The sequence below is a fragment of the Eremothecium sinecaudum genome, chromosome VII, assembly GCF_001548555.1.
Source record: "Eremothecium sinecaudum strain ATCC 58844 chromosome VII, complete sequence".
NCBI classification, from domain to species: domain Eukaryota; kingdom Fungi; phylum Ascomycota; class Saccharomycetes; order Saccharomycetales; family Saccharomycetaceae; genus Eremothecium; species Eremothecium sinecaudum.
The window spans coordinates 349202-364218 of NC_030898.1; the positions used below are offsets into that span (position 1 = coordinate 349202).

At 39.9% G+C, this 15017-nt stretch overlaps 5 protein-coding genes across 5 annotated transcripts; 3 read left to right on the forward strand and 2 right to left on the reverse strand.

Annotated features, from left to right (window-relative positions):
- Nucleotides 1–287: 287 nt before the first annotated feature.
- MAS2 (mitochondrial-processing protease subunit alpha) lies at nt 288–1760 on the forward strand (the record flags this gene model as incomplete). Its single annotated transcript, XM_018133664.1, has 1 exon — nt 288–1760. One exon carries the CDS (start codon nt 288–290, stop codon nt 1758–1760), a length of 1473 nt encoding a protein of 490 aa, XP_017989173.1.
- A 195-nt stretch (nt 1761–1955) lies between these two features.
- MYO1 (myosin 1) lies at nt 1956–7505 on the reverse strand (the record flags this gene model as incomplete). Its single annotated transcript, XM_018133663.1, has 1 exon — nt 1956–7505. One exon carries the CDS (start codon nt 7503–7505, stop codon nt 1956–1958), a length of 5550 nt encoding a protein of 1849 aa, XP_017989174.1.
- Nucleotides 7506–9143: 1638 nt separating this feature from the next.
- AW171_hschr74202 (uncharacterized protein) lies at nt 9144–10292 on the forward strand (the record flags this gene model as incomplete). The annotated part of the gene is made up of 1 exon (XM_018133662.1): nt 9144–10292. One exon carries the CDS (start codon nt 9144–9146, stop codon nt 10290–10292), a length of 1149 nt encoding a protein of 382 aa, XP_017989175.1.
- Nucleotides 10293–10617: 325 nt separating this feature from the next.
- On the reverse strand, nt 10618–12408 carry AW171_hschr74203 (S10 family peptidase; the record flags this gene model as incomplete). The annotated part of the gene is made up of 1 exon (XM_018133661.1): nt 10618–12408. One exon carries the CDS (start codon nt 12406–12408, stop codon nt 10618–10620), a length of 1791 nt encoding a protein of 596 aa, XP_017989176.1.
- A 1102-nt stretch (nt 12409–13510) lies between these two features.
- ARO8 (bifunctional 2-aminoadipate transaminase/aromatic-amino-acid:2-oxoglutarate transaminase) lies at nt 13511–14992 on the forward strand (the record flags this gene model as incomplete). The annotated part of the gene is made up of 1 exon (XM_018133660.1): nt 13511–14992. One exon carries the CDS (start codon nt 13511–13513, stop codon nt 14990–14992), a length of 1482 nt encoding a protein of 493 aa, XP_017989177.1.
- Nucleotides 14993–15017: the final 25 nt, after the last annotated feature.

A 15017-nucleotide genomic window follows, 5' to 3' on the forward strand; every position in this document is an offset into this window, starting at 1 on the left:
GATTGTCAAAGTGCGGACAAGAACGGACCGGATAGGTAATTGCTTTGTTCGTTTGCTGTAGTGATGTAGTTTACTAAGTCATTGAAAAAAAAAAAATTCAACACTTTTCATACATACATAAATAGACTTATGATTTAACACTAAAACACACTTGTTGAGCCTTCCGAGAGTTACTAACCCACCAAATATACGTTTAATTTGGAACTAGAATCTCATATTTTATTTCATTCATTCTATTCATATAATTTCATTAATTTGGTTCGACACTGTAAGAAACGACTATTACAATGCTAAGATCCACGAATAGCATCCTAAACCGATCACTTCTGAGGACAAGACGCTATACAACTAGTCCAGGACGTGAAAATTTTATGCTTACAACTTTGCAGAATGGGCTAAAGGTAGCTACCTCAAACGTACCTGGCCACTTTTCTGCACTTGGTTTATATGTTGGAGCGGGATCCCGGTACGAAACTGCGAACCTGAAGGGTTGCACTAACATTATGGACCGACTAGCTTTTAAATCCACTTCTAAGATGACTCAAATAGAAGTAGCAGAGGAATTGGAACGTCTAGGTGGCAACTACCAGTGCACTTCTACCAGAGAGACTTTAATGTACCAGGCTTCGGTATTTAATAAAGATGTAGAGCGCATGTTCTCAATAATGTCTGATACTGTTAGATACCCGGTTATTGATGAAGCTGAAGTCCTAGAGCAAAAACAGGCTGCTAGCTATGAAATAGATAACGTATTCCAAAACCACGAAATGCTGCTTCCTGAATTGCTACATGTTGTCGGGTATGGAAATGAGACGCTAGGTTCACCTACTGTGTCTTCAAGGAAGTATATATTAGGTGTTTCAAGGTACCAGCTGCTTGATTACAGGAATAAATTCTATAACCCTAAAAACATTGTCGCAGCCTTTGTTGGTGTTCCACATGAGCAAGCAGTTGAAATGGCATCAAAATACTTGGGTGACATGGAGGAAAAGTATTACATGGGCCCTCGTAAGCCTGCGCATTATATTGGTGGTAGATATAATACTACTATTCCTAGAACCAACTTAAATCTTCCAGAGTTGTGTCATATGCAAATTGCATTTGAAAGTTTGCCAATTGGCCATCCTGATATTTATGCTTTGGCGACTTTACAAACGCTGCTAGGTGGCGGTGGCTCTTTCAGTGCAGGTGGTCCGGGCAAAGGCATGTATTCCCGCCTGTATACTGAAGTCTTAAACAAATATCATTTTGTTGAAAACTGCGTTGCCTTCAATCATAGTTACTCGGATTCTGGGTTGTTTGGTATTTCCATGTCAGCCTATCCCGAAGCCGCTTCATACATGCCAACAATAATTGCTCAACAGTTCAATAACTTGCTATCTACAGATAATAGACATTGCTTACAAGAAAAGGAACTCAATAGGGCTAAAAACCAACTCAAATCTTCAATTTTGATGAACCTAGAATCTAAACTTGTCGAGTTAGAGGACATGGGAAGACAACTAATTTTGCACAATCGTAAAGTTCCAATAGCTGAAGTCATCGAAAAAATAGAGGCAGTCACTCCCCAAGATTGTAGAAGGGTTGCAGAACTCGTGTTTTCTGGTAATGTTGTCAACAGTGAACTTGGTACTGGCGCACCAACTGTCATCACAAGCGGTAATGAAGAGCACTTTGGTGATGTAGTTAATGTTTTAAAGTCATTTGGTTTGGGCAATTATAATAGAACTTCGGCTAAGCCAACGAAGTATGATTTTTAATATTAAATTATGTGTTAACTCTTGTTTATAACCACGAATTACTATTTAGACACCTTGTACATACATGCTGATGTCATATAACATAACAACATAAAAGAATATAAAGCCTGGGCTTGTTTAACATAAGGTCTTTTTTTTTGCAAAATATTTATCTATCTATTTCTATTTGCTTGTCTCTTCCTATGTCTTAAATGATCAGATGAAAACTTCCTCTGTTGGCTGAGGCATACATCTACGATGAGAAGACAAACCCTTATATCTTTCTTGCCATAGCAATAACTCGCGTTCCAATTCACTAACTCTGTCCATGTAATAAATTTTTTCCTTCTCTAACTTCCTAATATCAACCTCTTGTAAAGAAACATATTTCTCCATGTCATCAACGCGAACACTAAATTCCTCCAACTGTCTCTCGACCATTTCCTTTCCACTAGCGGTCTCAGATAGCAGATTACCACTCTCCGCTGCGGCATTTCTTAGATCTTCTGCAGTGCGAGCCAAATATTGGTTCTTCTTCATCTCTTCATAACGTAATTCAGATTCTTTCTTTAATTTGTTTTCCAAATCGTGAATCTTGTCTAACCATGCCTTTTTTTCTGTAGTGTCGGCAAGTTCCTGCTCTAAGTTTGTAATTTGCTGAACAAGTTCTGTCTTCTCTTTACCCAATGCCTGGTTCTCCTCGAAGAGGTCAATGTTCTTCTCCTTTTCTTCATTGAGCTTCTTTTTCGATAATTGAACGTCGGCTTGTAACTTTTCCACAAGAGCTTCGTTTCTTTCCGTTTGCTGTTGCTGTAAACTGAGAGATTCTTTTAGTTGTTCAAGTTCACCAACAGTTGTATGCCATTCTGATAAAGATTTTTTGAAATCAGTACTTGAATCTTGCAGCCTAGATTGAAGGTATTCCCTTTCGGTTTCTAGTTGTTTTGTTACCTTTGCCATGGCATTTAGCTCATCAGTCAAATTCTTAGCAACGGCTTCCAAAGATTCAACTTTTGACTGAAGGGCCTTTTGTGCTGCTTCTGAGAGTTCCTTTTGCGCACCCATATCCTGGACGACTTTCTCATAGTGGCTATTTTGTAAGAGTAAGTTGTTGATTTTAGAATCAGCTTCAGCAATTAATGTGTCTTTTTGGTACATCAGATTGGCGATCTCTTTCTTTAGTTCCGTTTCGTTCCTCAAGGAAGAGCCTAACTCAGTCTTCAGCCTGTCTAGTTTAGCTAAGTACTTCGTCTTGTCTTCGCCAACCTTTGCCCGCTCCTTAAAATGCTCGAGATCTTCAGTCAGAGCTGTATATAAGGAATCTAACTTTTGCAGTTCTAGATTACGTTCACCAAGTTTACCTTCTAAATCACTTACTGTTTGCTGTAATTCCCAAATAAATACTTCCTTCTGCTTATTTTGAGATCTCAATTCCTGGATCTTGTCTGTGATAGTCTGAATATCTTCTTCCGATTGTTTTAGTGAATGCACCAAGTCCCTCATTTGCGTCTCAGTAGCATGTAGATCAATCATACAGTTCTCGTACTGATTTTGATGATGCCTAACGCTGCTTTGTAACAACTGCTTCTGTTTTTCAGTTGCATTTAGGTCCCTTTCTAAATGGGCTATTTGTTCCTTCAACTCGGCTTCTGTAGTTTTAGATAACTTAATATCGTGAGTTAAAGCATTAATCTTCTTATTAGCTTCCTTTAAATAGTCTTGCAATTTGTAATTCTCCAATTTGTGCAGCTTTAATTCTTCTTCATATTTAGAGAAGCTTTCACGGTGTAAAAAGATTTCGCCCTTAGCGACCCCAATTTTATCCCTAGGTGGCGACGCCATCATTTTATTCTCCAAGGCTCTGAGCATTTCCTCACTTGCTTCATATTTGAGTTTGTATATATCAGGTACGGAGTCAGACCGTTGTATTAATCGGAATTTACTGTGAAGTGAAGATGCGACATGTTCAGCGTTGATACGTAAATTCTTCTCATTCTCATACTGTCGTTTCAAGTAATCGACCTCTAGTAATAACTTCTCATGATTGAACTCAATTACCTCAACTTCTTCTAGTTCCTTTTCCATATTAATATTCAAGTTTGACTTGCTCACCAGATCTTTCAACTTTTTCAATTGAGCACATATTGTTTGATTATCAAAGGAAGCTGAGGCTAGTCTTGCTTCAATAAATCTTAGACGGGATACTAACTCCTTCTTTTCTTCAACTTCTTTGTCTAACCTGAAAGACAATTTTCTCAGCTTTAATTTCATTTCTTCATAGTTCGCCATGAATTCCTCATGCGTAACCTGATCTTTTGTTTGAAAATCACGAACACTGCTGCCATGATGACCAGAAGACAACTTTTCATTCAAGAACCTGTTCATAGCACGTTCCTTTATCAATTCTTCCTCTAACCCACGCACTCGGTTTTCAGCCGAACTTGGGGAAGTGGAGGCTGGTTTTAACACTGTTTCTTTCACAGTACTATTCAAAATTTGAAGTTCCTGATATTTTTTTTTAACATCAGCCAACTCATTTCTTGCTTGCTTTAAGTCTTCAGTGACTGATTCATAATCTGCAACCAAGTTATCACGCTCCTTAGTTAAGTCAGCTATTTGAGCATTCTCTGCCTCGTAACGCTCAGCCAGTCTAACTAATTCATTGTTTTTAGATGCCAAATTCTGTAGAGCCTCCTGGTGCTCTTTTTTCGCTCTTGATATCTCAAACTTGAGGTTTTTGTTTTCATTAATGACTTCTTCCAACCTTCTGTTTGTTGCGCCAACTCCTTTTTCCAATTGCTGCACCTTAATAGTTAGTTCTTCATTCGCAGCGTTCTCCTTAGCCTCTAACTCTTTCACTTGGTTTTCTCTAGATTGTAGCTTGTTCTTCAACGTTTCTAGTTCCTCCTCTAACGCAAGTTTTTCCTGTTTGAGTTTACATAAATTATGCTCGCTACCCTCTATCTGAGATTTCAATTCATCGAGTATGTTCTGCAACTTAGTCTTCTCTGCTTCAACTTGCTGTAGTTTTGCAACATTCTCATCTTTTAAAACCTTCAGTTGTTCCAATTCACTCTGAAGCTTTTCGTATGCCTCTTGCTTTAAGGAATTTTGTGATTGTAGGGTATCTCTCAGTTTTTCAACTTGGTTGAATGCAAGCTGCAATTTTTCTTCTCTTTTCTTAGCAGAATCATATAGTTGTTGATAATTGTTCAATTTCTCTGTTTCACTAGAAAGTAAAGTTCGAACTTCGGACAATTCTTTCTCAACGTCTATATTTTTGTTCTGAAGTTGTTCCATTTCATCATGGGCAGAGTCTAAATCCTTTTGTAAAAGCTTCATTTGCTCAGCAATTTTCTTAGACTTCAATATAAATTGAGAGGACCCTAACAATGGCTTAATTTTAATATATAAATTGTACCATGGGTCCTTCATCAGACGCGAATAAGTATTAAACGTCATACTTAACACCTTTGCTGCTTGTAATTTTTGAAGCTCACGTCTTTTTGAGTTCCTAACCAGCAGCCCCTGGACATGGGCGCTAAACTTAGTTACAATTTTAGCAACCTTCTCTTCTTTTTCCAATTCCAATTCTGCCAATACACCTGCCTTGAAAAACAACTTAGTGTTACCAATTTTATATACCTTTTGATCTAAATTCAAATGGGATAGTAATATTTCACAATTCTTCTTTGAACTGTTCGAAAATTTATCATTACCGGCAAGTATTTTATACCTTTGATAAAACTCCTTGAAGAAGATACGATTTGGATAACCCTCCCTCGCAATTCTAATGCCTTCCAAAACACCGTTACATCGTAACTGATCTAAAATCAACCTTCTATCGAACTTCTTGGCCTTTTTTTTTGTGTTGGGAACTATGCACCTGACAAAGTGAGGATCTGTGGATGATAGCACATCAAGTAAGATACTTAGCTGTTCTTTATGACGACTTGCAGCTGTCCTCCCAAAAGTAGCCCGTGCTTGCTCTGAATATAGAATCGATATTAACCTGTTCGATGAGTTTGATAGTAGCCTTAGTAAGTTGTCATTTATTGGGTCCTTATTCTTTGATAACCAACCATCTACATTATATTCAACATCAGCCGCGTAGTGTTCCACAATAAAAGACTTCGGAAGTTTTGATCGTTTAAACTTTGTTGATTTACCATCCCAAGATGAAATTAACTTTGAATAAAAGGATTCATCGGTTGATTGTGGTAGAATGGATTCTTCATCGAGAATGGAAAGAAGACCTGCGGGATTTTTTTTCTCAATGAAATCGACTGTAAACTGTAAGTCTTTTCCAAAGTCAATATACTCCCATTGGATATTTTCCTTCAAATACTCGCTTTGCTCCAAGACAAACATGTGATGATTGAAGAATTGCTGCAATTTTTCGTTCGTGTAGTTTATACATAATTGTTCGAAAGAATTGTCCTTAAATATTTCAAACCCTGCAATATCAAGTAATCCAATATAGTTTTCAGTAGTTGAGCCGTGATCCAAATTCTGGTTTATTCTTTGTACTATATATGCAAATAACTTTTCATATAGTGACTTCGACAAGGAATTTAAAATAAAACGCGATTGCGTTGCATTTTTTGCTTGAGTTACCCATTCTTTACCAGCTTTAGACCTAGGTTTTAAAACAGCCGCCTTAAATTCCGCCTCTTCAACTCCCAACAACTTGCTTAACGGAGAAATATCACTCTTGATTGACGCCTGCTCCGTTTTGTTCGAGTGAAATTCCACATTACCAATGTGTAGAATTGTGGCAATGCATGTTAATATTTCTTTTACTCCTTCTTGAGGTAAACCAACGATATCAAAAGCGGCTAAAAGTTCGCGAAAGTCCTGTGCATCATCAACACCTGGGATACATGGATTTGAATCACGTAAGTAGGAATAATGTGATACTGAGTTTGACGTCAATCCGAGCTCTTCTAAATCCTCCCGTGGCATTCCTGCCAACAATTGGTAGAATACATGATAGTTACGTTCTCTTGAATTCTGGTGGATCACTCTTGACTTCTCTAGCAAATACCATTCTATGTGTGCTCCGTTTATCTTGCCAGATCCATCAAATTCGATCTTAATAAACTTCCCAAATCTAGAGGAGTTATTATTACGAACCGTTTGAGCGTTACCAAACGCTTCTAATATTGGATTAGACTGAAGAATCTTCCGCTCAAACGATTCTGAATTTTTCAGCAATAGCTTCTCATCTGATGTAATTGATGCCAAATATTGCAAGATCTTTTTCGTGTTTTCGGTCTTACCCGCGCCCGATTCACCTGTAACCAATATACTTTGGTCTTGCTTCTGCGTTAACAAATTCCTATATGCTTGTTCTGCAACAGCAAAGATATGCGGTTTGTTGTCTTCCTTGGGTGACCCGTGATACAAATTAACGTATTCTTGGGTATAAATCTTCATACTACTGTAAGGATTCATTGCTACAAGGAAAAGCCCGGAATAGGTATATATTAGACCGTCCTTGAAACGATTCTCCAAGTTGTATAGCACAGAGGGTTCATTTAAATGTGTCAATTCCGACATATCGTCTATGTTATCAAAAGTAGTTGGATTGACCGCACATGTTAGCCTCTCAAGAACCTCACGCTCGCTATCTTTCACTTTAACCTTAAATACCTGCTCAAGTTTGTTTTGCTTGTTCTTAATAGTCTTTGTGGAGGTCAACTGCCCCTTCACAAACACCTCTTCGGCATCTGGAATCCAAATCAACTGACATTGTTCACTCATCCGCGCAGATGTCGGCCTTATGCAAAAGCTCCAAACTCAAATTCAACTTCAATGGAATGAATATATCTTGATTCAATTCTACTTTGAATCTCAGAAACACTTCTTATGTCGTGTCGGTTAGCTTACTTTTACTGCTTTTTGTTTACATTCCCTCGTGTGCTTTTGTTTACATTTCCTCGTCCTTTAAAGAAACGCTGTCACGTGACCAACGTCAGCTGGGTCGACACAAGCTGTTGCTCTGACCGTCGATGAGTAGTGACGTCAGCGCGCCTGAAGCATCAGTGGAGCAGCTATCATGACGTTCCGTCCCTTATTATAGGTTCCAGGTACGACAGAATTACGTTGGTGGCTGTTAGTCAAGAGTCAGAGTCTGCTTTTTACGCTGGCCAGCTACGGGCGGGTAGCCGGTTTGCGCAGTGCCTGCCTTGCGAAAACCAGAGGTCTTCACTCTGGAAAACCTCGCTAAACCAAGTATCCTTCGTATGCTATTACATCGCCATCCTCGTACGCCGTTACAATACCTGGCTATGCAGCAATGACCCCACATCAGCGATACAACATGCGATAGATCTGCCTTTAGAACCAGGATCGCAGTAGCTCATCTCGATATGACTCCGTCAGTAGACTCTGTTTAGATACACGAGTCTCCCCCCTAACCGCCACCCTTAACCGCCTTCGCACTACTACCGGCTACTATGGTTATCGCTCTATAGTACCTTACAAGCACGCTTACAAACACGCCTACAAGCACGCCTTAAGCAAAAGACCCTATATCGTTCCCGAGACCCTATAACGCTAAAAGCTAATCTCTTAATCTTAAACAATACGTTACTCCATATTTACTCCATGTATTCTACACCATAGATACATGCCATAATACCATATAGATAGATATATGTCATAATCCTACTAGAAACACTCATACTAGAAACACTCATAATAGCACTTAGATACATCTCAAAATCGACGCCACAGATATCATTTCGGTGATACTCTCTCAATAATTCATATCCTAACAATACTCATCGCCATAGATTATATGCTGCAGATAATACATTTTGCCGTAGATAATACTTAGCCATACCTATACAATACTACCCCGTCCAATAAGCCACACGCCATAGATAATAGGCCGAGAGCTAAATCTACCTATCACCCACAATAGCCCCACAATACCTGTGACCTGTCTTATTATGTAAATACGACTCAGTCATATCGCCGTGCACGGCTTCCAGAAAATTACGCAGGGACCAAACATTACATAAGATCCGTTTCTTTTGCATTCATTCTTCATTTCATGAGTCTCACAATGAGTCGCAAATGTTCGATTTGCATTGCGCGCACATTACGTTATAAAAAACTCGGCCTACATTGTTCTCTGAAGCTGACTAGATTTATCAGATTTAATCGTAGCTTGCCTCGAGCAAGTTGATTCGTACTTCGACTTTTGCGCCCTAGAAATAAGTATATATAACTCACATCTATTACTTACGCAAGAAAACCATTATTGCTCACTTTGCAACGACTAAAGTTGATAAGATATATAACTTAAGTGTTCTTTATCACTTGTACATCACTTGTACATCTACTTTTTAGTAAACTCAAAAGATATTTTGTCAATAGTTTAGTCAAATAATAATGGGCGCTCCAACGGTGGCATTGTTTGACTATCCTAACTCTACAGACCGCGCTCTCAAAGATGCGATTCGTACAAAAGAAATACGAATCTCTGTAGTGGGCGACAAGGCATGCGGCAAGTCATCGCTTGCGCACAGATGGTTATATGGTGTTTATGAGAACCAAAGTCTTTGCGAAGAAATGGAAGACATTCATAATAAGAAACTTAATTATGACTTATTCTCTCAGAATGCTACGGCAGCTGGTTACAATGCTGCTCTTGATAGGAGAAGAAAGAGAGTTACTTCTGTGCTTGACACAGCGTTGAGTGGTACTTCTGAGGAGGAGGAAGATGAGTTGGTTGCTCAAGTTCTGGATATGACGGGTGTGGACTTGAAGAACTTCTCTAGTCTTAGAAAACTTCAACTGGAGCAGTCTGATGGCTTTATACTGTGCTACGACTGTACTAAGGAGGAGTCCTTTAACAGCATAGAAGAATTTTACAACGACATTACTGAGGTGAAAGGTGATGGGTTCCCAGTGATAATCTGCTGCTGCAAGAGTGATGAAGTATATCGCCATGTTGATAAGTCTCAGGAAATAGAACTCTGCGACATTCTTGGCATGGAACCAAAAGACTCATTTTTTGAAACCTCAGCCAAGGAGAACGTGGGGGTTGAGGAAGCATTCTACACTCTACTGAAGAAGGTTTCAGCTAAAGTTACCAAGTCACAGGCCCGAACTGCTGATAAGTTGCACCATTCCGCTAGTATCCCTGCTAATCTAGCAACCAAAGTCGGAGGCCAAGAAATAGACATTATCCTTACTCCATCTAAAATATTTGCAGCCAGCGTTGAACAACTACAAACTGAAACGGTTGAGAAGGAGAACATCGAGATCTTCCCCTTATCTCCGATGCTAACAAATAGCAGTCCCACATGGTCACCTAACTTAGCTAAATCCGTTCTTACTTCAGAAACAACTCTCTCTACAGAACAGACACACTTTGACTTAGCACAACTCAAAATGCCTCCAAACACTGATAAGGACATTATTCGTAAAAGCCACAGCCAGGGTCGTATTCGCTCCATTTTAAGAGGCAGTAAGCAGCGTCAGTGTATTGCGTTTTTAAACATATTTTCTAAGAAAGACAGACCAAGAGGCGTATAACAAATCACACACAAAGCTGAGCTTTACCAATTTCATTTGCCATTTAACTAGTAATAATATTGCGATTGTAAATTATCTGTGGAAAAATTAGCATACCTTTGTATAGATACTTTTGTATATAGAGCCACTAAATTAATCTTTATATTAATTACTCATGATTCCTCTCGCTCCCAGCGTTTTAAAAAATGTCGAATATAGTTAGAATATTTAGTACTGGCTATTTAAGATTCACATATATAATCCCCTAACTTATTAGAACTCAAAGTCCAAACGGAATCACTTCCATTGAACGACCGAAACTGGATAAATCAAGAATAAACCGCGTTTAAAATTTATTGGAATCGACCCTGACTTCGACACCTCCTTCTAGATCATTATAAGTAGATCCTACGTTGCGTACCATTATCTGTTTTCCTAGGATGAGGAATATGTTCTTTTTCATCTTTAAGTGTTGACGCAGCGAGTAGGATACGGCGGCCCACGCGGCAGTTACAAGAATTAGGCCTATGGCAACGAATTTGAAGAGGCTGCCACCTTTCGTGTTTCCAGCGATAGGTGCTTCTTCCGCTTTGACGAATCCAGCATATTTAGATCCTAAAGTTTCTGCAACAGCGGCAAGAGTCCTCTTGACTAGAGTAGTGACCACTGGGTGCCTGCCGTTAGCAACAGTAATTATTGCTGGCAAGTTATCAGCGGTTCTGTCAAAACTTACATGATTTCTAGAGATGTCAAAGATTCCCGTCCCGACCGGACCGATATTAATGGGAACCATGTGCGAGGCATTGTAAACTGATACAAATGTCAAACCTCTTTCTCTCCTAACAAAACCGGCGGGGTCCCTAATATGAGTAGTAGCATCCTCAGTTACCCAGTCGTAATAATCCGCGTTTCTGGAAAACCCTGTTTCACCTTGCCATGTTAAATTAGCTATGAGTGCTTCCACCCCCAGATTGTTACAGATAACATCATTTTCACCATTAAATAGTAAAATTTCCAAACCACAATTCAAAAGTTTTGGTAATAGCTCAACGGCGGGACTGACTTTAGGATTCGTCAAGTGGTCAAACACATCGACATTACATTCTTCCCATAACCTTTCAGGGTTGACAGTAATATGGAGAGCATCCTTAACGCCTGGCAATTGGAAGAACTTTGGTATATTATGTACTCCTGGAGGCCAGTTTGCTCCACATGAAGGGTAAGGCTCTCTCAAAGTGTAGTCATAGATATTGATACACTGCCTATTTTCAGCCTGGCGAACGTCTCTTGTTGCTTGTATAATTGCACCGAAAATGTTATTACACTCGTCAGTGAGGAAAGGTTGCTCTGGTGTAAGAACAGAATTCCGGCATGCCTCTTGCATCTCCAGTAGCGACCTGTAACGGGGAGTTCTTGAGGTAATGATGCCTTTTTCTTCCAAGAAGGGGAGATAAGACAAACTCTGGTGCTGAGGATCTATCCAACCGTTACCTATCATGATAGATTCTAGCGGGAAGAAGGCATTTCCATCTTCATCTAGCTTTTTGCTGCTTAGAATCCCGTCAGCAAGGTAAGGTATATATTGCCCAGCATACGATTCCCCGGCAATAATCAATTTCTTCTTGCGATCCTCTGGGAACACGGTATAGTAGTTAGTTAAGAAAGTTATCATCTCAGTGGTAACACTGTTTAGATTGTCCAAGTACCAGCCGTTACCTAACTCCGAAAACCCCGCTCCTGCAGGTTGGTCTACAAACAAAATATCACCCTTTGTATGCCATGATCCAGGGTTAGGATACAAATGTCCATCGTCATTAACCCTGAAAGGACCCAATTCTAGTAGCGCACCGTCCATAGAAGAACATCCTGGGCCACCGTTTAACCATAATATCAAAGTGTCGCTGCTACCCTGCGCAGGAACTTTTTCAGAAAATCTCCAGAAAAACAAACGACGGTTGATGTCGGCAACCTCGCTAAGCGCCAATTGACCCGCATACATTTCAGGAACCAAGTCCCTGTCGATACTTGAAATTCCGGGAAGCAATTCACTTGCAACTTTGAACTCATCTTTGTTTGGCAGGGCTAACGCGCTTAGTGTAAACGCCAGTAAGCACCATATAGCAGATCTATACACCATAATTGCGCAGTTTTCTCAGTTTAACCAGTATAAAAGCTGCGTATGGCCTCTATACAGCAATCGAACTAGAGATACATAATACACAGCAATCCTAAACTAGCCAAGTCTTTAGGTCTATTTATTCCAAGCTATCCTTGAATTCAGTAATTTCGGGAAATGTTTATCATGAGCAAAAATCATCTGTTTCAGACTGATAGTGTTAGTACAACAGTACATTTAGGCACAATTCAGGAATTCGCCGCAACGGATAAGAAAATACACACAGAATGTCAGCACGCAGTTGGAGCACTTTAAGGGCTAGGTCGCCCGAATTCTTAATTGGATTTGCTTTCTGCCGCTGGTCTATCTAAGCTACGACATTAAGATGTGTCTGCTGGTGTTTAACTTGGCCTATACTAGTCATAAAAATGACTACTGTTTTTATAACATATATACGTATAATTCTACGTCACTTTTACAAGTCACTGGGTGGATTTACCGTGCATGTACTAAGCAGATAACCCGTATAATGCCCGATGCCCGATGCCAAATATAAAAGTGTAATAACGACTAAGATTTCCACAATTCTTTTTAGAGTGTTTTTCTACAATGCCGTTTCTGAATGCCTTCCAGCGGTTTCACAATGCTTTTTCATGTGTCATGTGGCGGAATTGTCGTTTTCTACGTGAGTTAGGTAAGGATCATTCGAGCTTTCGAACCACTCCCATTTTTTTTTTCTTGGCTTAAATCATTCAAAATTTTTTATTTTTGGCTCATAAAGGGTTCGTATGGCATCACTTGCGCACGTATTTCGGGATTTCACACCCAAAAGCTGCTCGGCATTGACTCACTCTCTTTGTTTGCTAATCAATTGTTACTATAAATTCATTGCTGCAGTATAAAATTCATTGCAGTAAGTAAATTCCCTTGGGCAATAAACTCGAGGGTGTAGTTGCTATCGTAAATCGATTTTTGTTAGCAGTCATCGATTCGAGCGTCATTTTAATAAATAGCACCACTGAATTTGGGGTGTCTGTTTTTATTTGCTTCAATAGTTTAAATTTTCCTGCAAGCCATATTAAACACATACTGTGTGGTTTATCTACAACTATTAGCCTCTTTAATGACTTTATTGGACGCCAAAGACTTCAGAAGCTTTTTCAGTCACGAGACGAGAGCTCGCAGACCTTCTCCCCTTAAGTCATGTATTCACTACTTTGATGACCCTAATATCATATTTCTTGCTGGTGGGTTGCCCCGTAGTAAGTTTTTTCCTTGGGATAACCTTAGTGTTGAATCCCCTGCGTCTTTGCCAGATTCATGCCAAGGCGTCGGGTTAGTAAACACAACAGTTGGCAAAGATGATGTAGACAGATCTGTGCCAGATATTCCGCTCTCTAGGTCGTTACAGTACGGATATTCTGGTGGTCAGCCTGAGCTAATTAAATTCCTTCGAGAGCATACGAAGCGGATTCATAATCCGCAGTACAATGGTTGGGATATCACTATTTCAATTGGAAATACCTCTGGATGGGAGTCTACACTTCGGATTTTCTGTGATCGTGGTGATACGATTATTGCTGAGCGGTTTACATTTTCTTCGTCTTTAGAGGCTGCCTTGGCGCAGGGTGTTCGCGTGGTTCCCGCCTTAATAGATAAAGACGGTATAATTCCAGAGAGTCTAGCGGAACTTCTCGAAACATGGGAGATCAAGCGCCCAGGAGTACCCAAGCCCAAGCTCTTGTATACAGTTCCTACAGGTCAGAATCCAACTGGTACATGTCTAACTGACGAACGTCGCGAAGCTATATACCGTATTGCTCAGAAACACGATTTTCTAATTGTAGAGGATGAGCCCTACTACTTTTTACAGATGGAGTTGTACGAGCCAGATGTTTCCAAAAGAACGATGAGGACCTTTGCAAACTCGAATGAATTTGTTAACTCGCTAGTGAAATCATTTTTATCACTTGACACTGAAGGGCGCGTAATCCGCTTGGACTCTTTTTCAAAGGTCTTGGCGCCAGGCACACGTCTTGGCTGGGTAGTTGGAGCGAAGCACATATTAGAAGCATATTTGCGTCTACATGAGATGACCGTTCAGTCTCCATCAGGGTTCTCTACGTCAATTGTTTCTGGTTTGTTGAATAGGTGGGGCCAAGAAGGTTACATGCAATGGTTGATGAAGATCCGTAAGCAGTACACTATGATGCGTGATATTGCGATGGATGCTCTACACAAGTACATCCCAAATGTCCCATTTATAACCATTAATCCTACTATTGCTGGTATGTTCTTTACGATTACTTTGGATGCTTCAGCACATCCCGAGTTTGCTAAGAAGTATGACTGTGACCCAACTGAGGTAGAGAGTCAACTCCATTCCAAGATGATTAGAGATGGAGTACTATTTGCTCCAGGGATGTGGTTCCGCGTGATCGATACTACCCTTGAAGTAGATGGCTTGGTGACTAAAACGCTCGAAAATGAAGATCCTAATATAATCTTTTTCCGTGGTACTTTTGCAGCCACCACTAGAGACCTATTAACCGAGGGTATCAAGAGACTTGGCGATGCTATTCGTGATGAATTCCGTGTGGAATAATCCCAGTTAGTTATCTGTTCACATA